Source organism: Macrobrachium nipponense, chromosome 21 (assembly GCF_015104395.2).
Source record: "Macrobrachium nipponense isolate FS-2020 chromosome 21, ASM1510439v2, whole genome shotgun sequence".
In the NCBI taxonomy this organism is placed as follows: domain Eukaryota; kingdom Metazoa; phylum Arthropoda; class Malacostraca; order Decapoda; family Palaemonidae; genus Macrobrachium; species Macrobrachium nipponense.
Genome location: NC_087212.1, coordinates 45,076,846 through 45,101,841, shown reverse-complemented (window position 1 = coordinate 45,101,841; position 24,996 = coordinate 45,076,846). Strand labels below are relative to the sequence as shown.

Sequence of the window (24,996 nt, the reverse complement as noted above, 5' to 3'; positions counted from 1 at the left end):
GGTATGGTGCTACGTACCTGGTAGAGGGCGCACAGGTGGTGCACCTGACTACCCAATCGGCGATTGCCGCGAGTTTTGAAATTCTGCCGTGACGTCAGGGACGTAAGCTATATATATAACTACCAGGTGAGTATGTTCAAAAATTTATTTTATCATGAAAATAACATTTTTCCTACGTCAAAATCCCTTTTTTGGGATGATGATTCTCCACAAAATTTTTTATATCATACCACTTAGCAAGCATGTCCTTAATCCCTGAAATAGGCACATTATGTATGCCCTTTCGTTTTCTGAATTTTTCAAAACCGCCTCTGCTGGTCTTAAATTCACTAACAGCAGCGCCTGTTATATGCATTTTCTCATTGAGATCGGCATGCGACTTCCTCCAACACTTAGCTACGAGTTCTTTCTTAAATTCTATAGTGTTTCTCGCCTTTTTTACACAAGGGCTAGCACTTGGAACTTTCTTTGCCCCCATGATGGCTTATTTAGCAGTTCCACTCAAATAAAAAAGTGCAAAATCAATGAACACAAAAGCAGAATGGGGCACAAAAGAAGAAGGGTTGCTTTGTTTTGTTGCTCAATACGGGGCTTGGTCACACGCGGGGCCCCGGATGGAGCATTTCCGAGTGTATGAAAACTGATGAAACATACGATAACCGAGACAAAATTTTGTAGGAAAAAGTCTAACAAAACCGAAACGTACAAAAAGAAAGGCGTATGAAAACAGAGGTTTGACTGTACTGTACTATATTTTCTTGTTAGAGTGAGTATGATTTTGGACTGTTTGTGGTTAATGCTTTGTGATTTCAGTTGGAATGATGGTGCATGAAAATTTACCTTCTATAATGCATGATCAGCAGCAGTGTCCTGAGTTTGAATGTGTGTGTGTTTTGGGTTTATGTTACTAATGGCAATCTTTCCTCACACAGTGTTCAGCTTGTATAGGTCAGGAATGCATGCCATTTTTCAACTGTTCAAGTTTGTCTTAATCAATTGCCCATTGGTTTATGGATCAAGAAGGAAGGAAGCAAAGAGGGCCCTTTCATTATCTTGAAGCAATACACTGCCGGTATCACCCCCTCCCCGTTTTGTGCCAGCCTTAATCTCCACTGCCTCTGATAGGATAGTGGACTTCTTTTTCCCAGCCCAAGTAGGGAATGTGCCAACAAGATGACAAGTGACAGGCTATCTCTTTGCAGACATGTAGTTGGTGTGCCTGCTACTCACAATACTCCTTACTCTGTCTAAATGATAAGGCCAAGGCAGTAGTGGAACAATAGAGACCTAATGATCTTAGCACTTTTTGTCTGCCATGCAGTCAGTTTCAGGTTCCATTTTAGGGCACTGCAGCCATGCTTTAGGGGCCATCTACAACTTCACCATCAGGCTTTAGAAAAGACTAGGCTTTTTCAAAGACTCAATCAGTTTCCCAGGAGTCATCTTCCTCAGTAAGAGGTTAAGACTCTGTCTTGCTTCAGGTTACTGCCTGAAGGAGGCAAGGTTATAATAAAGGGAGGAGGAAGAAGTCAGCAATCCTTTTGTCTTGGCCTTATGTGGCAAAGACAAGGGGCAGAGCCTTGAGTAGTCTGTCTTTTGCAAGACAGGTAGAGTCTTCCTTCAAGACTGATGTTCTATCCCAGTTTCTTTGCAGATTGATTGTACGTATTTCCTTAATTTTAGGATCATATAAATCTCTCACTCTATTGATGAAGGTGTGGACAATACTGGAGATCATCCCCCCCCTGAATGACCTTGTCCATCAACTTCATTCATAATAAAAACCCTCAGTACTGTATTGGCTTCTATTAGAGAGAGAGAACAGGGATCTGTCTTTTACAGTATCCTGACAGTTGCACCCAGTGAGTGGGATGGGTCGTCCACCCTCTCCCTCACTATCTTCAGTGATCAGACCAGCTTTCACTGAAGGTAATCAGTATAAAGGATTTCAGGTTTAACATAGAAAAATGCAAATTATTTTAAAAGTTGACGGTATTACAGAGGGAATTCAGTCAATTAGGATTTTTAATAGTTTGAAAGATATTTGTTGGTGTACAGTAGACACTGCACTATCTGATTTTAGTATACCTTGGATTTTTCTGTTTTCAGACTAGTACAGTAACTAGAATTTGTAATTGTTCTGTAGATTTTTTATTGGATTACAGTAGAAACAGGGTTTCTTGTTCTAGTTTTAGTATGACTTCAATTTTGTTTTGCCTTCTTAGGGGCAGTCAGGTTAGGTTGTGTTAGTCTTCACCTTCTCTTTGGACTTATCTCTATTGCTTTCTGCCTTTGTTCTTTTAAACTGTCAATATTCTTGAAGAAAAATTTTTTTTGCTTGAATTTTTATCCTTCATTTAAGAAAAATCATTTGCAGCAGCAGTGTCAATCACTGAAATTCAACTCACTTAATGGTATAGTGACTTGTTTTCTTCTGTGATTGTCATTAATTTTTCACTGAAGGTTATGAAATATTCTTGTTAGGTAGCTTAGTTGGAGAAGAATTTTAAGTAGACTTTCAATGTTCATGATGCATTATTGAGGAAATCCTATGGATAGTAACACTTCAACTTAATGGACCTCAGCTTATCAAACTTAGGTTATTATCAGCTATCATATACTACTATAATTGTATTCCTGTGCTACCATTTTAGATGTGAAATGTTTTCAGATTTGTCTCTTATATTGTATTGTATGATTGATTTCCTTATGCTACCAGTTTAGTTGAGATACGTTTTTAAATGCATCTTTTATATCGGAGTATACGGACCGTTAGGTATAAGATATCCGGAAGATATTCAAGTGGTGTCTTTGTTATTTAACAGACTTTGTTACTTATCAGAAAGGCCAGGCCCCCAAAGTTTCGGTTAAATTGAGGTGCTACTTTACATATATATATTATTATTTACAGTCATATAGAACTATGGCATATACTTTAATAATGCATAAGTTGTTCCTTGTACGTATTTTATTCTTGTAGACCTCTTTATATTCCTTTACCCAATATGATACTAATGAGCAGTTAGTGTAATTCTTCTGCTATGTTTTGTCACCATTACAGTACGTATAACTGTTTCTTAGGCTGATGTTGAGAAAGCAGTGAAGGCAGCTCGAAAGGCCTTTGCCTTAAACTCAGAATGGAGGCAGATGGATGCTTATGATCGTGGTCAACTTCTTAACAAACTGGCCAATCTTATGGAGCGTGATAAGGTCTACTTGGCAGTAAGTCTGGTGCATTTGTTTATGCATAGAATTAGAATATCCAGTAGACTTTGTCAATGTTGTTCAGTTGTTGGAAGAAAATTTGGTATGTGTGGGTGTTGCTGCCTATAGTTAAAAAATTTAGGATATGCTAAGGTAAGCTAAGTCACCAAAATATAGCCTGAAGTATGTCAAGTTTTATCTACCAAACTATTGTTATTGAAAAGATGTAAATGTATTAAAGATGTAATTTTTTTACTTTAAACACTTTTAATAAGAATCACACAGTAGTTGTAAAGCATCAGAACATGGCAATATACGTATTGTTTTTTGTACAATTTGATATGTTTAGAGTATTTTAATGTTCTATGTGATATATTTCTTTATGACTAAATTTTTAAAACTTTTTTTTCATATCCACAGTTTTATGCAGTAATTGTCAGAGACTAGCTTCTAAGTAAATTTTCCACCAAATTAGGCAGTACAGTATAATGATAAAGATTTAAGGAGTCAAAGTAGCATTGGGATTTTGTATCCTAACACAAAATTTTTCTTGCAAGTTTCTTAATGCAAAGTAAAGAATGTCTTACAATTTTTTCTCTCCACTCTTCTCAGAGTTTAGAAACATTAGATAATGGAAAACCTTACACAAACTCGTATATGGCTGATGTAGAGTTAAGTATCCGTAATCTGCGTTACTTCGCTGGATGGGCAGACAAGATTCATGGTAAAACCATCCCAACTGATGGACCTCACTTTGCTTATACCCGTCATGAACCGATTGGTGTCTGTGCACAGATTATTCCATGGAATTTCCCTCTCCTTATGCAAGCATGGAAATTTGGACCAGCTCTTGCCACAGGTAAGCCTTAGTGCATAGTTTTGTGTTGGATTTCCTACTATGCTCTATCCATATTATAGATACTTAGCTTTTTGCATGGGGACTCAGGAGTGCAAATGCATTCACTCATATATTTTTTGGTTAAACTGAATTTTTAGATAAAGGTATTTTGGAATACAGTATATCACCCAGAGATTAATATGTGCAGTATTATTCGTATGTTAGGGTTAAATAGAAATTTCAGTAGAATTATTAGTATGGACCATGTGACATCACCTAGTAAATTTTGTGTGCAGCATTGTTACTGTGGCATATATTGCATGTTGCCATATGAAGACTTGAGTAACTAATAAATTTTACATTTCCTTCATAAGTATAGAGCATTAATTTTAGACATGGTTGGCTTTGAAGTGGATGATCAGATGAGTACATATTATACTGAAATGTTTTTGTTAATACTTGTGAGATAGATTTGCCTCAAGTGAAGTTAGACCCCCCACTGGTCATTGATATGCGCAACACCTACATCCTTTTAAAAAATTTTTAGCTGAATGGTCCTTGCCACATGTGGCACCTCCTGATCTTTCAATAAATGCTGTACTTGCTCCACTCCACAGGGAAACTTGGTCTTGTTTGATATATAGTTGATCCCAACCCTTTCAAATCCCATCTACAGTTCATCATTACCTTTTCAGTGTTTGAGTGCTACTAATCTAAAACAGATATTCATAAATGCCAAGGGAACAGAGCATTAACATTCCTCATATGGAACCCAGTGGAACTACTTTTAAGTGTTACAGCTTTGCTGGATCAGGGCATGGGTCATGCATTACCCTTCTTGTTGGAAAGTTTGGTAACGAGCATCCCTCAGAAATAGAAGTGGTACTTTTTTGTAACTAATTGCAACCCATATTCCAGAGTCAGTCCTGGATGTTAAACTTAATCAGTGTCACCCTAACATTTTCACGTTCTTTCAGGAGGGATCCTCAGGTAATGCCTGCATTCCATTGTTCAATAGATTATATTTTGAGACTCCCATCATATTTCATGTTTCCAGTGTCACTTGGTAATTAACTTTACTCATTATTTTGGCCTTTGTTGCTTTCTCAAGTAGACCAGCCAGCACAATCCTTGCAGGACTTCAAGGGCTTAGGATATACTCTTGCAGAACAACAAAACTGATTGCACTAACACGGAAGAAATTAAGCAGCCATACACCTGCTCATGTCCTTTACACTGTACTTGTTATAACTTTTTCTCCTTTGCAAAAAAAAATGCATAGAGGAAGAAAAGTAGCTCCAACTCAAAGTCAACCAGAAACACACATCCACTTCCAATGACAGCTAAAGGTAAAACATTGGCTTACTGCCCGTTAATGGTGGATTCCTTGCCTTCATCTATCTGACCAGCCATTAACCACCATGCTATTAAGCATCGGCAACAATTTCCAGATCACAATGAAGAATTCTTCAGTGTAAGGAGCAGTAGTTGTATTTTTGCAGGAATGAAGGAAAGGATATAAAGATGGAAAGGAAGCTCAAGGCAGCCATTACCATGCTAAGAAAATCCATGCTTAGGCTGTGTGTCCTGCTCTTGTAAAGATGTGCTGCTGCTTGTCCCATTCCATTCAGGGATTATCAGTTTCAGTATGTTTTCATCTCACCTCATTTTCGAAATCTGTGATTCTTGGTATTTTGTGAAATATCTCTTATTTGTTTCCTTTGTTTGGCAGCTTTAATGTTGTAGGGAGTTGCCCCATATATTTGCCCACTCCTACTTACGCAGCTGATGCAGTACCCTCAACTGTTGTAGTGTTCTTGACCTCTGCTTAATTCCTATATACCTGTGTCTTCATGCTTCTGTTTACCTTTCTCTGTTGCATCCCCATCTGACTTGTACCCCAACATTCACCCCCACTTGAAGCATGTACAGTTCATTATCATTAAAACATTCAAGGAACATTAAGCTGAAAGTACACAAACTGGAGATATGAGGCCCATTAGTGAATACCACAGAATTGATGGAAATCTCCATTAAGTGCCAAACAAAGGTTGTGTAATTTATATCAACAAGCTAAGTAAGGATAAAAAAGAATTATAAAGGAACTTTTGAATACCAGAAGAGAAATAGTACAGTGGACCCCTGTATTCGTGGGTAATGGGTACCCCCCCCCCCCTGCAAATAGCTAATAGAACTGCCTATTTCGATACTTAAAACACAAAAAACCCTAAAAAAAAAAATTTTATTAGTTTTATCACGAAAGTGCATTTTGTTATGAAAATATGAAAATACAGTAATTTGTGAATATTTCTCAGTGAAAATACTGCGAATAGGTGAATTTTCCACAAATAATGGGTATATACAGTCCATAGAAAAATCTGCGAATAGGCGAGTCCACGAATAGCAGGGGTCAGCATTAGTGCATATTGACATAGAGATGTCAGTGATGTGACAAGACTATGACTGAAGCAAAAAGTCATGGAAAGAAAAAATTCACTAAGTTGTTGGAAACAACTCTTAGTTGACTTGGGATGTACAGCACACATCAGATGTATTCTGAGCTACTCAGAAGTTGAGAGATGTTTCAGGTATACGCTTGACTGCAGTCTGGCATGCACAGTAGCACCTTTCATCTTTCAGATCTTCATGTTGGTGTAGCCGAGTCTTATATACTCAGAATAAGGCAAATTATGTACACTGAATGAGCTTTTGAAAAAAATATAACTTACCTGTAAGAGAGACTATACATAAGTGTTTTGGAACTAATGTAATGAAAATTTAAAAGAATAACATGATGAGTCACAAGCCTAAGCAACAGAATTATTTTGATATCTTGCAAAATTGTTTCAGGGAATACAGTGGTGATGAAATTGGCTGAACAGACACCACTAACAGGATTGTACGTTGCCAAGCTTGTAGCTGAGGCAGGATTCCCTCCTGGAGTTGTCAATGTTATCCCTGGATATGGCCCAACTGCTGGTGCTGCCCTTGCGTCACATATGGATGTAGACAAGGTTGCTTTCACAGGATCCACACAGGTTAGTACATACTCTGTGCCTGCGTAAAATTTGACCCCCCCTTTTTTTTAAACATTGAATTTATCATGCACGAAATATAGTGCAAGTGAATTTATCATGCACGAAATATAGTGCAAGTCCAAATATATTTTAGACCCTCCACAGTTACATTCAGCCAATCAAATAACAAATGAATAGTTGATTTAACTGTTTAACACATTAATGATAAGCTATAACATAATTTGGGATTTGAAAATCAAGAATGAAAATTAAATCAAAGTAATAAAGTATTGTAATTATTAACAATAGATTTGTAAGGGATACACATTTTATTACTAGCACAAACTTTATCAAAACATTAGGATATGAGAGTAGTAGTAAATATGATTCAGTAACCCATTTATCAGATGCTTTGTGAGTCTGGTTTTCTGGTAAGTAACAAAATCTGGTAAGGTTGATGTTCTGACAATTAATAATCTTGTGAGATATCATGATTCTTAAGCAAACAGGATATCCCATATATAATTTCTAGCCTAAACTAGAATGTAGTTTACACATAGAATTCAGTAAAGAAGTTTTAAGTCATTTAAGAGTAAGTAGAGTTCTGTTAAACTTTGAACATAATACCAAGATAGATAAGTTATAACTTACATTAAGACACTTTTATACGAAGATTAATAGTCTAATGATAAATATTAAAGAAATATATATGGAAACAATGAAAGTAGCTTCAGATTTTTGTCTTGGCCATATTTTACCTTGTTTAATTATCTTGCAAATAGGGATACCACTAGTGTATCAATTCCGTAACTTTGAGACCCGAGGCTGCAGTTCCCAGGTAATATGTGACCAGTAGTTAAATTTTTTTTTTTTTTTATTCAGCACTCTAAGAAGCATTTTACACTATCTGTTAATATGTCTGTAAACCTGTATCCAATGTGCAAACAGCACAACAGCATGGAATAGTGGAACATTGGATCCTAGCCTGGGGGAAAAGATGCAAATGGCCAAACTCTGAAAAGAAAGTTAGTAAATAGGTGACTAATAGTTGCAAAGTATGATGCATTATTGCAAGAGGAGCTAGACAAATTTTTAAATTAAAGAATACAAAAGACTAGGCATAGCCAAAAGAACTAGGAATAGTAAAATTTGTGGCAAAAGTTGGATGGTGTTTAAAGTTCTTGAAAAGATATACGTATAACTTTACTAAACATCTGGCGGAAAATTTTGCAGAAAAATAAAAAACTGTAAGAAAAGACTGGTTTCCTTAGATTTATTATAATGCATCTCTGAAAAGAAATGAAAATTTTTTGTTATATTGGAAACATGGGCTAAACTCCCATGGCATTACAGTTGAAAACTATGTCACAAAAAAATCAAAAGAAAAATTTCTTATAGGAATTGCCTGTAATGTCTAGCCACATGGACATTGATTGTAATCTTTGGCAACTTGGGGACCCCTAGTTGACGGCAGACAGAAGACATTAGTTGAATTTCCAGGAACTAAAGGCTGTATTCTCACCTCTTTAAATGTATGTTGTGGACATTAGTTGAATTTCCAGGAACTAAAGGCTGTATTCTCACTTCTTTAAATGTATGTTGTGTCAGTAGCCGGCAAGGTCATTTCGATAATTGTGGACAACTCTACTAGTATAGCCTATCTAAGAAACCATGAACAAAGGGTGATGAAAGATCTAAACCTCAGTGCTGCCTGGCAGTGAAATGTTTGTGTTGGCAGTGGGTATTTGTATCAATTATCCTGGTTAGCATAGGGTATTTGTATCTGTGTTATCCTGATAGTCATACCAGGTGTGTAGCATACCATTGTAGACAGCCTCAGTAAAGAGAATCAGGTTCTGTCATCAAAATGTCACTTGACCCAGCAGCCTGAAAGTTGGATGCCATGCTACATAGCCAAGACACCCTGGATATTTATGCATTCCCTCTCTGGGTTATTGCTATCAGTCAAGATTTTAGAGACTTCTGCTGGTTGCTATTAGCTCCTCTGTTTCTCTTGTTTATGAGATACAAGGATACTGTACATTGTACATGTTATTTGGGGACGCTTGGGCAATGAATGAGGGCCCTATATGATATGTTTTCATGAAAAACTATTTGTATGTTGTAAAGACTGCTTAGCCTTCAACAAAGTTTCAACTATGTTTTCTAATTATTTAAGATAATTTTTCAGATTTTTAGTGATTATTCTTCACAAATTACTTTTATGTTTATTATGTGATTTGAGGAATTGTGTTGAATGCATGTACTGCAATGTTAAATTTGATTGTAAATTAATTGTAAAGCCAATTAACATAATTATGTAACATTTAAAAGGTCAAGAATTCTTTATTCTTGTCCAATGAGTATTTTTATAGTCATATAGGTTGATAAAGTACTTTTACCATTCAAGTAATAATCCTGTATGACACATATAGGTCATATGGCATTGTTGTTGCAGTATTTTGTTGAATATTCTTTATTATTTTTTCATTGTTATTATTGTAGATTGGTCACCTCATCCAACAAGCTGCTGGTGCAAGTAATCTAAAACGAGTAACTTTGGAATTGGGCGGGAAGAGTCCAAACATTATTTTCAAGGATGCAGATCTTGATTATGCTGTAGAACAAGCACACTTTGGACTCTTCTTTAATCAGGTATGTTTTTAATAGGTTATCCTAATTTTTCAAGTAACGCCACAACAGAACATTGACTTGAGGAGTCATTTAAATTATGCGACAGGAATTTGTTTCCGTGAAAATTTTCTATTGGAATTCTTGTCGTAACTCTGGTTAGGAAGGACTCTTATCACCTGAACAGTTGACACCAGGGATACTGTTGGATTTATTGTTTTACAAATTTGCCATAGTTTTTGTGAAGCAAAACTAGTCTGGCTGATATTAAATAGTATGTAATTTTTCTACTTTGCATCAGTTGAATATTGTACCAGTGAGAGGATTACAGAAGCAGGAACCAGTTGTATTCATAATACTAAATACAAACCATTTTGATACTAGAACCCATTACTGCATTGATATTTATGGTGTGCCTTACACAATAATATGTAATACGTATAAATGCAGCACATAGTGATAGAGGTTCCCAGCAACATCCTTTCAAACTCTGGTTGTTGCCTGTCCTTTTTCTTCAATTCATTACATTTTTAAATATTCATTTATTTTTTCTTTTCAATAAGTAAGATCTCTTCTTTCTGTAGTTCCTTTTACCTTCTCGTAATTCTTAATACACCATATACTTTGGAAGCTTGAATTTCAAGTTAGTGGCCCCTTTGGCTTGTTCCGTATGAATAGGGTTCATCTGAATAATAATAATTAACTTTGATATTTTTCCACTTAATTGTACTGCTTCACACTTCATCCACCTCCAGTTTTGTTCGTCAGTTAAAAATTTATTGTGGAAAGATGCTTCAGATTTTTTTATTGACAAAATGAAGGAATATTAATTCTTGGTAAGTGAAATTTTCCTGTTTAATCTGAGTATATATCCAGAGTTCCTTGCTCTTTGGTACTTTAATAAAATTCCTGCTCCCAGCTACAGTGTTTTGAGAGTTCCATTGGGATAACATAAAAACTTTTTCCCTTGATTATCTGTAAGGTATTGATTGGTTCTTTGTTACTGAGACCTTGACTGCAGTCGTTCCTGTTTATTTTGAGCATGAACGAGGTAGGTATATTAGTTTACCCATTCCTCCCCATATTCATGATAAAAAAACTAAATTTTATGGGGGAAATGATATATATGAGACATTATAAAGCAAGTTAAGTCAATCTTGAGGTTGTTGGTATGCAGTTTAAAGAGTTCTTAATATCTTCCAGGGTCAGTGTTGCTGTGCTGGTTCAAGAATCTTTGTTGAAGACCCTATTTATGATGAGTTTGTTGAGCGCAGCGTTGAACGAGCAAAGATACGAAAAGTGGGCAATCCATTTGATTTTACAACAGAACAAGGTCCTCAGGTATGTTTGTGTTGAGTACAATTTTCATGAATTTCTTGGATTTCAATTTTGCAGATTTTATTATTCATGGATGTTTCATTAATAATTAAATGGAGTATATTTTGGAGTTTAGAGCAATCCACTTATACAATGGTTCCCCCATATTTCAGGGGATGTGTACTAGATCCCCCCCCCATGAATAGTTAGCACCTACGAATAGTTGGAACCCCAATAAAATGCTTTAATCCTCCTATTTTGTTAGTTAAAACTCAAAAAAAAACCACTAAAAATTTTTATACCTGGTTTTTTAATAGTTTTATCACAAAAAGTGCATTTTATGATGGAATTGATAAAAAAACAGGAATATGTGGATATTTCTTATAGAAAAATACTGCGAATGGGCAAATTTTTTGCGAATAATGCGGGGAAATGTTCCAAAGAGAAAGCGGCGAATGCTTGAGTCCGCGGATCCGGGGAATGCAAATAAACTTATACAACTTGCATAAGGATTGGAATGTAAAAAGAAACTTTGGTAGGCCTTAAATGCAGGAAATACATATACAGAATCTATTTTATAACCAAAATATACACAAATCAAATACTGTATAAGTAAAAAATGGGAGTAAAAAAGTTGGATGAATCAAGGCATGACTGAGACCTTATGGTACACTATCATGAGTGAGAAACTCAATCATTTAAGAACAAAGAAGCTTGAGCTTGTTCTTCTCAAATTGCTTGAGGCCATGCAAGAGTACGTAGTTAGCCCATAATCTGGACATAGTAATACAGCAAGGGGCCACAATGGCAAGAAATGAAGAAAAGACTGTCTGCATATCAGAAACGTCTTGCTGATCCATCCCTATATTCCATGTTCTTGATACTGATCCTCTGCACTGTTTATGCAACAGAGGCATGGGTACCCTAGAAAAACATTTAAGGGTCTGAAAGTTTCTGATTATAAGAATGCTAAAACTCATAGCCAAAGATTCCAGTATAAAAGTAGACTTGAGATCAGAAATATTAACTTGACTTGATATGCAAGGCAAAGAAGTGAAGAGCAGATATCCTGAAAGTAGTAGGTGTGGAAAGAAAAGCATGAAAACTAGTAAGAAGGCCCAGAAAACCATGAGAAAGATTATGGATGAAGGCCCACATCAGATTGGAATACAGGCCAAAAGTGCACAAAACAGGAGAGAACTTGTTTCACATCTGAGACTGTAAAGGGAAAATCTGGCTTTAAACATGTGAACTGATGTTAAATGATAGTTATTGTAAATCTGTTTGGTAAGGAAATTGCGTAATGAACACAACCTGCTGGCCAACCTTGTGAGAATTTGAATTATAATTTCATGAGATTTATAAAATCAGAGAAATTATTAAGGAAAGGAAAATTATGTAAATCAGTTTTCTGCTTGTTCCAGATGAATTCTCATTGCTATGTCAAATCATGAATATGATCTTTACGCAGTGAGAAATAAGAGTACACATTTCTTTTTTAATCTGAAGTAAATCGTTACAGCTATATTTAAAAGGAAATCTTTTGTTCTGGTTTAGGAAATGGTTTAAAAGGTACTACCGTATATTTCGGCGTATAAGTCGACCGGAAGATAAGTCGACCCCCCCAATTCTGAGTAAATTTTTATGATTTTAACTAATATCGGGTATATTAGTCGACCTATAAAATGTGAGGCCAACCGTACGCTCAAAATAAGCAGCAGGGTAAAACGTATCATATAAAATAACCTGAATGTTATTATGGTACATATTTTGCTCTACTTACCATATGAAATACAGGTAATATACTCGGTATACATATTAACAAATCTGTATATATAAAAGATGAATACCGGCAAATATGATTAGAAATGACGCAACGAAAGATACGTTACTCGAGTGTAATGTAAACAAACAAAGCGCTAACTAACGCTGCATAACAGCCTACGTATATATGTATGTACAAACTGCCACTCAAGCTAATGTTTTGATTGGGTTGTTAAAACAACTACGTGCCGGTATTTTATTATTATGTTGGAATATTCTTTGACCACTGGTTGTTCTATAGCATAAACAGGCTCATTTGAGGGAAAATGAACCTGCAGTTGATTCACTCAAGTCATTTTGAAGGATTTTAAATACATGTTTACCATTAAATACAAATTTTTTTTTATTTTATTTTATGTGATAAATAAAGTTTTCATACCATAAATGTTTTTGAACAATGCCCCGGTAAATACAAGACTGTCAGAGTGAACGCATCCTTCTCAATTACGGTACTACAAATGGCTACGCAGTGTTTACACTTGCTGTGCGATTGTGGTTTCTTCAAGTTACTTTGATTTTTTTTCATTTTATTTAAGGTAATGGATGTTCTAATGTATTATTATTGTCGTATTACAGTGTGAAATGATTTTAATACTGGTATTTACATACATAGTTACCTCGACAAGGCTGTCATTGTTATTAGCCAACTGTAAAGCCTGGATTCACTTTTTGTTACCGTTAGATAAGTCGACCCCCTAATTTTGGCATGATTTTTTTGGGGCTAAAGGGTCGACTTATACACCGAAATATACGGTAAGTGTATGGTAGATTACCGGCTGTTTACTACAACAGGAAATTAGTTTTTAAGAGCATTCTTTTTCAGATCAGTTATGAAAGCAGTAATGTTAAGTGGTTATTGCTGTATTTTGTAAGAATTCTGTTAATGTTTTTATTTAAATTTATTTTTCTAAAATTTTCCAGCTCTTACAATGTACTGTTCAATTCTTCCAGGTTGATGAAGAGCAGATGACAAAGATTCTGGGTTTGATTGATTCTGGAAAGAGCGAAGGTGCCAAAATGTGTGTTGGCGGAGCACGTCACGGTGACAAAGGCTATTTCATTGAACCCACTGTCTTTGCCGATGTTAAAGATCATATGCGTATTGCTCGAGAAGAGGCAAGTGTCTTCCATTAAGATGTGTTTCTTGGTTGTTATACATTACTTTAACATATTTTTTAACATACAATAGCTGGTTAAATTTTATTGTAAAACTTTTATTGTATTAAACTACATAATATATATTTGCAGATCTTTGGACCTGTGCAACAAATTTTGAAGTTCAGTGATGTTCATGAATTAATTGAAAGGGCAAATAATACAGAGTATGGCTTAGCAGCTGCTGTGTTTACCAAAGATCTGGATAAGGCTAACCTGTTTGCTCAAGGGCTCCGTGCTGGTACTGTTTGGTAAGTTCATAGTTCTTTGCATATTTACAGTCATCTTCATCCCAACTGCTATCCAAAGCTAAGGGGTCTATTTCTAATCGTTGGTCTCCCTCTTAACCTTCTACCCAAAGCAGATTCTATCTAAGCCATCTTCACTCCCTCACCCTCACTGTCTTACTGCATACCTATACTGACTCAGTCTTGACTCTCTTAGTATATTAGGAACCATTTCCACTCTGGCACACCAAGATCCATCTCAGTGTCCTCATTTCTGTTTGCTCTAGCATCTGGTCCTCATGCCTTCTTAAAATACCCATGGTTCTGTACCCTATGTCATGCTGGCATGATTAATGTACAGTTCTAGATTGTTATATCCAGTGTATGTGGTGTTCTTATGGCATACGCTACCCTCCAAGCTGCCTTTATTCTCATTCAACCTCATCTTCACTCCTTCCTTCCTGGTGTAAAATATATTGTAAGTATGTATTTGAAAGTTTCTACCTATTTTAAACCGAGATCTTTTTTGTCTCATATAGATAACATATACTCTCCCTGCTTGCTGGATACAATAACCTTAGTTTTATCCATATTTATCCTCATACCACCCTATTCAAGAGATTTCTGCCACTCTCTTAACCTTATTTGCAATGCTTCACCCTTACCCTATTTACAATGCTTCAGTTTCTGCTGTAATCACCAGATCACCTTCATATACTGTTACCTCAGTGGACCTCACCATGTCAGATTTTGTTACTATTGGATATTTAATTTAGTATGTAATGATTTTTTCCTGAGTGTTGAAAGTTCTGACTACAGTGTAAAATGTATTTACACAATGTGCATGCTGTACTTGTTAATTTCATATATGCAACTTATCAGGTACTAGTTACATAGCTATAGTTTCTAAAACTGTCAGCAGATAGAATTTTTGAAATTCGTGGTAGCGCTAGTTTGTTTTGGTCAGGTGATACCCCCTGCCCACTATCGGAGGAGTGAGGAACCAACACCATACAAAAATCAGTTGTTTCTGCCGGCTGAAACTATTAACACAGTTTCAGTAGTCAGCGGAATTTTTGGAATTCTTTACCATCGCTCATTGTTGGAGTTATTTGGTAAAGTACTTTTGTTTTTGGTGATTAGCTATTTATGAATTCAGATAATTGGTTTAAGAAAAAATTTTTGCACCGAAATTAACTAGTTTTGAATTGGTCTACAAAATGTCAGACACTAGTGCATCTGGGATTAGGTATTGCAGTAAAGGCTGCAATACTAGGATCGCTAAAGCTTGTAATGATCCACATTCAGTTTGCACAGGTTGTTGGGGACAGACTTGTATGCCAGATCAAACGTGGAGAATGTATTAATTGGGACCAAAGAACTTGGAAGATCTTGACTAGTTACACGAAGAAGTTAGAGATAAAAAGAGAAAAGCGGCTTCTAGAGCTAAAACTAAAAGCTTAGTTAGTCGGGAATTGTCAAATGATAATTTGTCTTTTTCTGAACCTTCCCCCACCACCTGTCATTCCTAGTCCTAATCTTGGCTGTCTCACACCCGTACCCGATGCTGTGGCCAATTTAGAGGCAAAAGTAGATAAAAAAATTTTTTATCATGCTTCAAGCAATGGAGAAATTAGGAGCATCTGTGAAAACCTAATGGACAAGGTAAGTGGTGAAGTGAGTGTAAGTGCAAGTGTTGTGGAGGAGGTGGCTGTTTGGCCCACTAATTCTCCTAGGCAAAGGTCCCTGTGAAACTCCCCAGAACCTGGGAGGAGGTATACTGGTAGCCCAAGGGAGGTCAGTGGGGTCTGCCCACAAGCAGTCACCCCCTCAGGTGATTCTGTTGACAAATCCCAGATTGCAATAGAGCACCATTGGAAACGAATCTCCAAAGGAGTGCCACTTTCGTCTAGTGCTTCCAGCTCCGGGGAGTCCTCTCCCAGGCGCTAGTGTTAATTCCATAACGAGTCCCGTCCATTGAAAAGGAGGGCTTGTAAGTTGCCTCCATCTCCAGTCCCCTGTAAAAAGGCTAGCCTTTTCCAATAAGAACAGCCTTCGTGTAGTTTTTGGGACTCTCCAGAGGGATTCTCTTAGGATACAGCAGGAGAGGGATGTCATAGTGAGAGGATCCCATCCTCTAAGTCTAAGTCATCGCCTAGAAGGTCTTCCTCTGGCAGACTTTCGAAGGTTAAGAGTACGGAGAAGAGTAAACTTCCGATGTCATCGGCACCTGTCCACACCTCTTATGCTGAAGAACAGGTAAGGCTCCCACCAGTCTCTCCTGTAATTCACAAGACTCCTGGGATACAGGTTCAGCGTTCGGAGTATGAGCGCCCATTGGCTCAGAGGTTTTCTGCGGCTCTGGAACCAACAGTAATTCAAGAGAAGTCGGGGGCAGGCAAGAACCCACCGACTCCCGAGCACCCATTGGCGCCACAGTTTGCCCGCACGCCAGAGCAGCCATTGGTGCCCGAAACTTCCGTAGCAGCACTAGAGCAACCTTTGGCTCCCAAGCGTCCATTGGCGCCCATGAATACAGTTGCAACCGAGCGTCCATTAGCGCCCAAGTGTCTTCTAGCGCCCGAGCATCCTCTAGCACCCGAGCGTCCGCTAGCGCCTGAGCACCCACTAGCGCCCAAACGTCCATTGGAGCCGGAGCATCCATAGGTATACATGCAACCAGGTGCACAGGTGGACCAGTATGAAGCTCTCAGACAGTCTATGTCATCAGTTTCAGCTTCGGTCTTACCGACAGGATCTCAGGTGATGGCTGCCCCCGATCCTTCTTTTTCAGCCATCCAGAACAAGTTAGACAGCATTTTGGGGTTTATTCAGTCTGCGGTGCCCCCTGGTTCAACCTATAGAGAATTTATCACCTATTTCTTCATCCGACGTCTTGGAAGTTCCTTCGCCCCTCTCTTGGGCACAAGGTCTTCGAGTTCGAAGTCCTGTGCTTCGGTCTGACAACAGCCCCTCAAGTGTTCACAAGGTAGTCGGACAATTGGCCGATAGACAGTTAGCCGTCGGCCAATTGGTTGATAAGACAATTGACCGACAGACAGTTAGCCGACAGACAATTGGCCGACAGGACATCTCAAAAAGGATCTAAAAAAAAAAAAAAGTTAAAACATACACGCTTTATTAAAAAAAATAAAACTTACATTAAGAAGATAAAAGCATAAAATTCATCTAAATTATTTAAAAAGCGGATTTAATTTATAAAATTGTGTGCACAAGCTCTTAAAAATTGCTTGCAGCTGTTTTACAATAAATGCATTTTCTCGGTCGTTGTACCACGATTGTAAACCCATAGTCTGTATCTTGCGCCACAAACACTCTCCAAAGTGAAAAAAAACGTTAAATAGAAACGTGAGGAAAATTGCGTTTAATGGAATTTATAGGTGCTTTTTCAAAGTCTGCTGTAATTGAGGTCACATTTACATTTCTTCCATCTTTAATGAAGTAAAATATTAAATCATAATCCGCTTCAGATTTACTGTTTGTCAAGCAAAAAAGTAGCGGCACTGTTTTTTTTTTTTTTCAGTAATTAGCACATGGATCATGTATAGCTGCTTACCCAAAGGTGCAGAGTCAAAAGTCCCGTCGCAGAACCACGCAGTTTTCTTCTCTAAGATTTCCAGATTTTTCAAAGTTCCGAAAATAAAAACCTCTTCATTTTCAAAGTGTAAAAAATTATCACCTCTAGGAGTCTTTTATAGCTCATCTTCTTTAAGACCGGGTCTCTTCCGTTGCACTGTACGTTTAAGAGACCTTTTTTGGTAACGCTCCAGCAATGGTCACAGGGATATCTGAAGTTGCACTATCAATAATAGAGCTTGGCATTTCCTCAGATCATGCCGCAATAAGCTTTATTTCTTCTTTAACTTTTAAAGCTTGATTTTCAATAGGAGTTGGTGGATGGGAGTGTTCAGAAGGAGTTCTGCTAATTACTTTGTCGATCGTAGCCAATCTTGCATTGCAGATATTACGATTCGCAAATCTCCAATACGTTTTAGATTCTCTGGTTCTATCAATAATGTATGCGTATCCCTCGAAAAGAAGTTTTCTGGGCCTAACCTGTGTCGCCCATTGAAATGTTCCTATAGCACTCATTTCTAAGGTATAAATATTGCTAAATATACAAGAGAAAAAAGCTATATGGTTATGCCAGAGTTTCCTGGCTCGCTCACCCTTAATTAAGGGTGTCGGTATGGAAACTGGGGCGTGTGAAACCACTATCAGAGGTCCCCTGCAAATTAGTCTCTTCCTTTCTCAATATCCATCGTTCTACAGAGGAGCCGTTCCAGGCCATCTACCGCCTGCTACTGCTGCTGCAAGCGTCCTGTCCGCCATTCCTTTGATAGCACTGTGTACATCTTCACGTGTTTGTGCGTTTCGAAGAATTCTTCCCCTTGTTTTTGAAGATTCCACGATGTCTGAGCGTCAGGAAACCTTTGGATCTAAGTTGAGTACTGCAATTAATAAATTTCCACTTTATAGGGTAGCGATGTTAATTATAAGTATGTTAGGCGTTGTTATTTAGCGGGAGCCTGCATGGCGTCACTCCCGAGGCAGCCATTTTGTACATCGCTACCCGCGAATTTTCATAATATTCATGACGACGTTCAATTGGTCTCCCATGCTAATTGTAGTCGCCTTATTTGGATAGATTAGCAGTTACTCAGAAGTTAAAATATATTTTTTTCCTATCCTGACGTTATATGATAGTTTTCTGAATGCGAGGGTTATACTAGCCTTTCCACTCGAGCCACATGGTCTTGAAGGGTAGCCTAGATCTGGGATTCCTGTTATCCTTCCCCTTCGGCTGTCTTCCCAACTGATTTGTTGGTTGGGCAGCGTAGCCATCCCTTCAATTTTCCCGTATGCTAGTCTCATAAATAAGAGACTACCTCACCAGATTGAATTTCGATTAAAGGGTTTTGGCCCTTGTCGTGGCCTACACACAATGGTCTTTGAGCCACCCTGGCCTACCTGGCCAAATCGCGATTACAAAGTCCGATTAGGCGGGTTAGGCTAGCTGCTCAGAGCCTCCCTGGCTGACCTGTCCAGATCGTTCTGATTTGCGAAGGTTAAGCCAGCCGCTCGAGAGGACTCATCCCTTTCTCCCCTACCCTTTCCCTGTCCCCTCTCGCGTCAGGACTATTTGTATTACATTTATTATCATTTATACTGCATTAATTTGTTGTTTTTGCGTGTCTTGCATGTTTCAGTTGGCCTGAAGGCCTTCTGTCCCTGTTATCGGTTGGCTCACAACCTCTCGCAGGGTTGTCGCACCTGGCCGGTTGTTGTGACCAACAAATCGCGAGTGGGCCACCCCTCTAGCCATCCTCCCTCCCCCTGGACCCACCTCGGTGGGATGATGTGACTCGCCTTACACTACCCCATGTAACTGACCCGAGCCTTTCACACTGGGGGGTTAGGGTAGGGGTACAGTCGGGAGATTGGTTCACCGCGCCACGCTCAGTGTGGTTGGTATCGGAGGTGCCCACCCTGGCTCGTCAGGACGGTATACGCCACGTGCCACCACGTTCTCGCATTCCCTATCCGCAGTCCTCTATCCCCGCACCTATCCTCCCGCCCTGGCGGGACCGGGATCCCGACTAAGAGTTTGTAACTTATAAATATAATAGCTACGATCCTTTATATGATCAGATTCAGGCCTAGGTTCGCCTGTTTTCCCTGATCCGATCCCACGAAGTCGGACCCGGAAGTAGAAGGATATCTTGGAGGAAGGAGGGACTGTGCATGGAATGGACGATAACGGACAGAGCAATTATACACGCGCATGTTTGAGATTATAGTAGTTTTAATTACTTTAAGCATAATTTAAGCTTAATCTAAGCATGCTTCGGGCATATCTACCCCGCTGGGTATTCAGGCCCAAAGCACCATATGTTATTAATCCCTAGCTCCTCCCCCAGGTTTCAACCTCCTTGTTTCTACCCCGTCCCACACTTCGGTGGGGGACGGACAGTAGGCTAAGAGAAACGATCCTAGCTTACTAGGAAATGCTTCTCCGGCGCCAGCGGAGTCAGGCCTGGTTTATCCTTCCCCTGCTTTGTTTGTACCAAGCCTAATCCTTTAGATTCATGACAAGAACGAATAACTAGGGCCCGGAGCTAGTGGTATGTAAGAGTTGATAAAATCCTAGTAGTAGATACGCATTCCGCCGTAGTCAACTCCGGTGTCAGTAGAAATGCAATACATGCCCCGTCGGAGACATCTCCGGCAGGTCTATATAGTGATACTCATGTATCAATTAAATTACAGATGGTACGCTGCCTGGAGACGGCATGCACGGCCATGCTTCAAGAGCCGTGCGGGCATGTGGTTTGCTGCTCACATGCTGGATATGCGGTCCTTGTGGACTCCTTGCTGGTATGGCACCCGGAGGGGTGCGAGGTGTGTTATGCTTTAGTGAGAGACCTCACTACTGAGTCGGTACGTACCATTCTCCTAATGATACAATGAGAAATATAATGAATAAGAATCATATTGATACATACTAGACTAAGTAATTTGGTATCTAGATTAGATCGTGATGTAGCTGTCTCTAACAGACCCCGCAAGCTGTCAAGGATTCAGCATTGTCAACCCTCAAGGTCTGGGTCGAAGGATTTGGCAGGAACATCAAGTCCAAGCAGCCCTACATGCTGTCTGAGGAGCTGGCCTCGCTCATTTACCCGAACGCCAAGAGGTCAGCAGCTGTAGCGGCGGACTTGGCGACCCCTATCATCGCCAGGATCTGAGAGGAGACCCAGACCCTGCCGGAGGACCCGGAGGGTTTTGGCCAGGAGGTTCTGGGAGAGGTGGCAGCCATGAACTTGGACCAGGAGCCCATGGTTGTCGACAACCAGGGCGAAGGTAAGGATGCAGGTGAGGCAGGTAGTACACGGGCTAAAGTCCTGTCCTTTAGCCTATCGCAATCTTCTTCCGCTTCTTCCTTCCAGGGATTCACCGGAAAGCCCAAGACTGTTAGGGACAAGTCTAGCTCGGTGATCCCTAAAGTCAAACCCATTAGGGACATTTTGACGGCTATTAAGAAGTTCCTACCAAAACCTAAACCTAAGACGAACCGCGCCAGCACGTCATCGGCTCCCAAACCGGTGGCGGACTTGGCTACTCCCCCACAACAGGGGTCGAGAGCAAGAGGTCCTAAAGCCAGAACCCAGGAACCTGGCTTTGACCCGCCGGTTTTCTCCACCATGCTAATGCAGCAAATGGGGGACTTGGTGCAAACCAAGTTCCAGGAGATATCGTTTCAACTGGCCTCTAGTCTCAAGACATCGGGACAGTCTATTCAGTCCCTAACTGAAAGGCTAAGAAACCAGGAGACCCTGATAGCGGGGTCTAGGAAAACTTGATGGCAGGACAGCTCCAGCCCGTGCATGCACAGCAACCCCTGGCAATGCCGGACTCGTCGAAGCTACCGCCTTTCAAGAATAACAACCCTTGGAGGACAGCAGCATACGCTCCGTTCTCGGAGGGTATGCTGACGATAGAAGGATGTGGAACCCGACCAGTAGAGGATTTTGAATTCTACCCGCCGGGTCTCCAGTTTCCCTTCCACGGCTATGCCCGATTGACAGAGGAGGCACTAATAAGAGAGGATAAGGTCCCGAAGGAAGCCGTTATCTTCCTTAGAGACCAGGCCCAATTAGCCTGGGTCTGGACCTTAACAGAATGGGAATGTGTCAACACAAAGTTGACACCCCATAAGAGCCCCTTTACAATGTTCGTGGTGAGTGACAACTCTCCCACCCCGTGCATCTCAAAGGTGGCCGAGCTTACACTGCAAGCGGCCACGGAGGGAGAACCAATGCCTCAACTCCAGGAGACAGACTTGCCTTCCCTTCTGCTCCCTGGAGGCATGGAATGTTGGGTAGATGCCCCAGCAACCTTTTCGGTGGGTAAGCTCAGTCCAGACTGCGCAACCACACAATTCAGCGAACGCCTACCTAGGCTTCCAGAAGCCATGGTAAATGCTGAGTACGAGGCAAGGTACAGGCTGAGCAGGTCCCTCAATCCGCCACCATGACAGAAATGACTTCCCTAGTATACGCGGATGAACCGCTCTTCAAAATCCTGACGAAGTCATTTCTTCACACCGTACAATCCGATTTATATGATTTCGCAGTGGCTAGGAGGAACTGCAGGAAGCATGTCTTGGCGGATGCTTCCATCAGGCACGAGCCGAATAGGCTCATCAAATCCTTGATCTGGGGACCGAAACTGGGAACAGAGACCATCGGAAACAAGGATCTCAGGGAAGCAGCTAGAGTCAACCAGAGTTTGAGGATACGCTGGGGGCTCATTACCAAGAGGAAGTTTGAGCCCTCCGACGCACATCCTAGAGGCAAGAAGAGGGCCAGGAAGTTCCAACCCTTCCACGCCAACCAACCCCAAGCTGACAGGCTGTCCCGGTAACCCAGCTGAACCAACCCTCTACCTCGAAAGCTCAATCCCAACAGCAATTTGTGCTACTGAGCCAACCCGCTCAGCAGCCCCAGAGCTCGGCCACCTTTACCGCCTCCCCAGCCTTCAACGCTACCTTTGAAACCCAAGGGGTGTTTCAAGGGTACAATAGATTTGCCAGAGGTAGCCGAGCCAGAGGAGCTTTCCGGCACAGAGCCGGCGGAAGAGCCTCCGCCCGAGGCAGAGGTTTCCGGGGAAGCCGGGGAAGTCGCCCATCTGCTAGCCAGTGAGACTCCCCTGGTAGGAGGAAGGCTGTACCTTTTCCGGAACCGTTGGAGGTTCAGCAATTGGGCCCACAGTATCGTATCAAAAGGTCTGGGATGGAGTTGGAAAGAAGGGGCTCCTCCATCAACCAGCTTTTACCAAACTCCAACGGCGGACTTAATAGAGTATACCCAAGACCTTCTTCAAAAGAAGGCAGTGATAGAAGTCAGACACTTGAAATTTCAAGGGCACTTGTTCAGTGTTCCAAAGAAAGACTCAAACAAGCCAAGAATAATCCTAGACTAGTCCCATCTAAACTCTTACATTCATTGCGACAAGTTCCGTATGCTAACCGTCTCGCAGGTGCGGACCTTACTTCCCTGTGGGGCCATCACCACCTCTATAGATCTTACAGATGCCTACTATCATGTCCCGGTAGCAAGACACTTCCGGCCCTTCCTAGGCTTCAGACTAGGCAAACGGGCCTATGCTTTCAAAGTGATGCCATTCGGGCTCAACATAGCGCCCAGAATATTCACAAAGTTAGCGGAGACAGTAGTACAAAAATTGAGATCTTTAAGGGGTAATGCTAGTAGCCTACCTAGACGATTGGCTTATCTGGGCCACAGACGCCGAAGAATGCCGCAAAGCAACGGACAAAGTGATAAGTTTTCTGGAATAGTACTTGGGATTCCAGATAAACAGAAACAAATCCCAGCGGTCTCCTGGTTTTTAAATGATGTACTTAAGCTAGCTTCAGACACTGTCAACGAATCATGTACTTATATAACCCTTCTCAGGAAAACATTATTCCTAGTAAGTCTGGCCTCAGGAGCCAGAATATCTGAGCTGCCGGCCCTTTCTAGAGAACCAAATCACATTGATTTCCTCCCATGTGGAGAAGTTCTGATTTTACCAGATCGCAAATTCTTGGCTAAGAACGTGGATCCACAAAATAGGTGGTCCCCATGGAAGATTGCCCCACTTCCACAGGATCTTTCTCTATGTCCAGTAAACATGCTGAGATCCTATCTAAACAGAACTTCCAAAAAGTCTTCAGGCCCTTTATTTATTAGAGAGAATGGTGGAACCATCTCCCTAAAAGCAATCAGACAACAAATTTTGTATTTTATCAAACAAGCCAATCCAGAATCAATTCCGCATGTTCATGATATCCGAGCAGTGGCTACTTCAGTTAATTACTTTCATCACATGAACTTTGATGATCTTAAAAAATATACGGGCTGGAAATCACTGACAGTATTTAAATGCCACTACCTAAAATCTTTAGAGGCCCTTAAATACCCGGCAGTGGCAGCAGGGAACGTGGTTTCCCCTGACACAGCCTAGCCATGGTAAAATAACTAGTCTTAATAGCCTATATCTCTTTAGTTCTTTCTCTCCTACCTGCCTCACTAGCATTCTTATCCTTTACCTTGGTTGTTTACCTGGGTTGCACAATTGACCTTGCTTTTCACTTGGATCGCACATTGGATCTACTCCTGTATTGTACATACTGAAATTGTCTGTATATATATAAGTATCCTGTAATTGGGTGTTGGATTTAATCTGAACATACCAGAAATTTGATTTTATAACTTTATATTTATTTATTAGGGTAAGGACAGTAGAATTAAGGAATTATTAAAATTACTGTAGAGTTAAGAAACTTTATTAAAGTACTTTAGAATTATTTACAATTCTTTAATTTTTCCTTCCAGTAACTTGTTTACACTAGATTACCAAGCTGGTGGGGCCAATTCTCTGTTACTATTTCACGGGATGACACAGGTTAGGCCCAGAAAAGGGATTTGGACAAAGGAAAAATCTATTTCTGGGCAGTGACCTGTGGCGCCCAGTGAAACCCACCCCTCTATCTTCCTCACCCTAACTGGCCCGAGCTTGGGTGCTATTCACAGGAATGGTGGACAGGACGCTATTAGTAGCAGTAGTGGGCGGTAGAACACGGGACATTGAGAAAGGAAGAGACTAATTGGCAGGGGACCTCTGATAGTGGTTTCTCACGCCCAAGTTTCCATACTGACACCCTTAATTATGGGTGAGCGAGCCAGGAAACTCTGGC

At 40.1% G+C, this 24,996-nt stretch overlaps 1 protein-coding gene across 1 annotated transcript in view; it reads left to right on the top strand.

Moving 5' to 3' along the window:
* The window catches only part of LOC135197990 (aldehyde dehydrogenase, mitochondrial-like), a 66,815-nt gene that overhangs the window by 13,906 nt on the left and 27,913 nt on the right, over positions 1-24,996 (top strand). Inside the window, exons 3-9 of the mRNA XM_064225314.1 lie at positions 3,082-3,222; positions 3,817-4,063; positions 6,893-7,080; positions 9,565-9,714; positions 10,894-11,031; positions 13,783-13,947; positions 14,080-14,237. Of these exons, the coding sequence (XP_064081384.1) occupies positions 3,082-3,222; positions 3,817-4,063; positions 6,893-7,080; positions 9,565-9,714; positions 10,894-11,031; positions 13,783-13,947; positions 14,080-14,237 (1,187 nt within the window). The remainder of the gene's footprint in view (positions 1-3,081; positions 3,223-3,816; positions 4,064-6,892; positions 7,081-9,564; positions 9,715-10,893; positions 11,032-13,782; positions 13,948-14,079; positions 14,238-24,996) is intronic.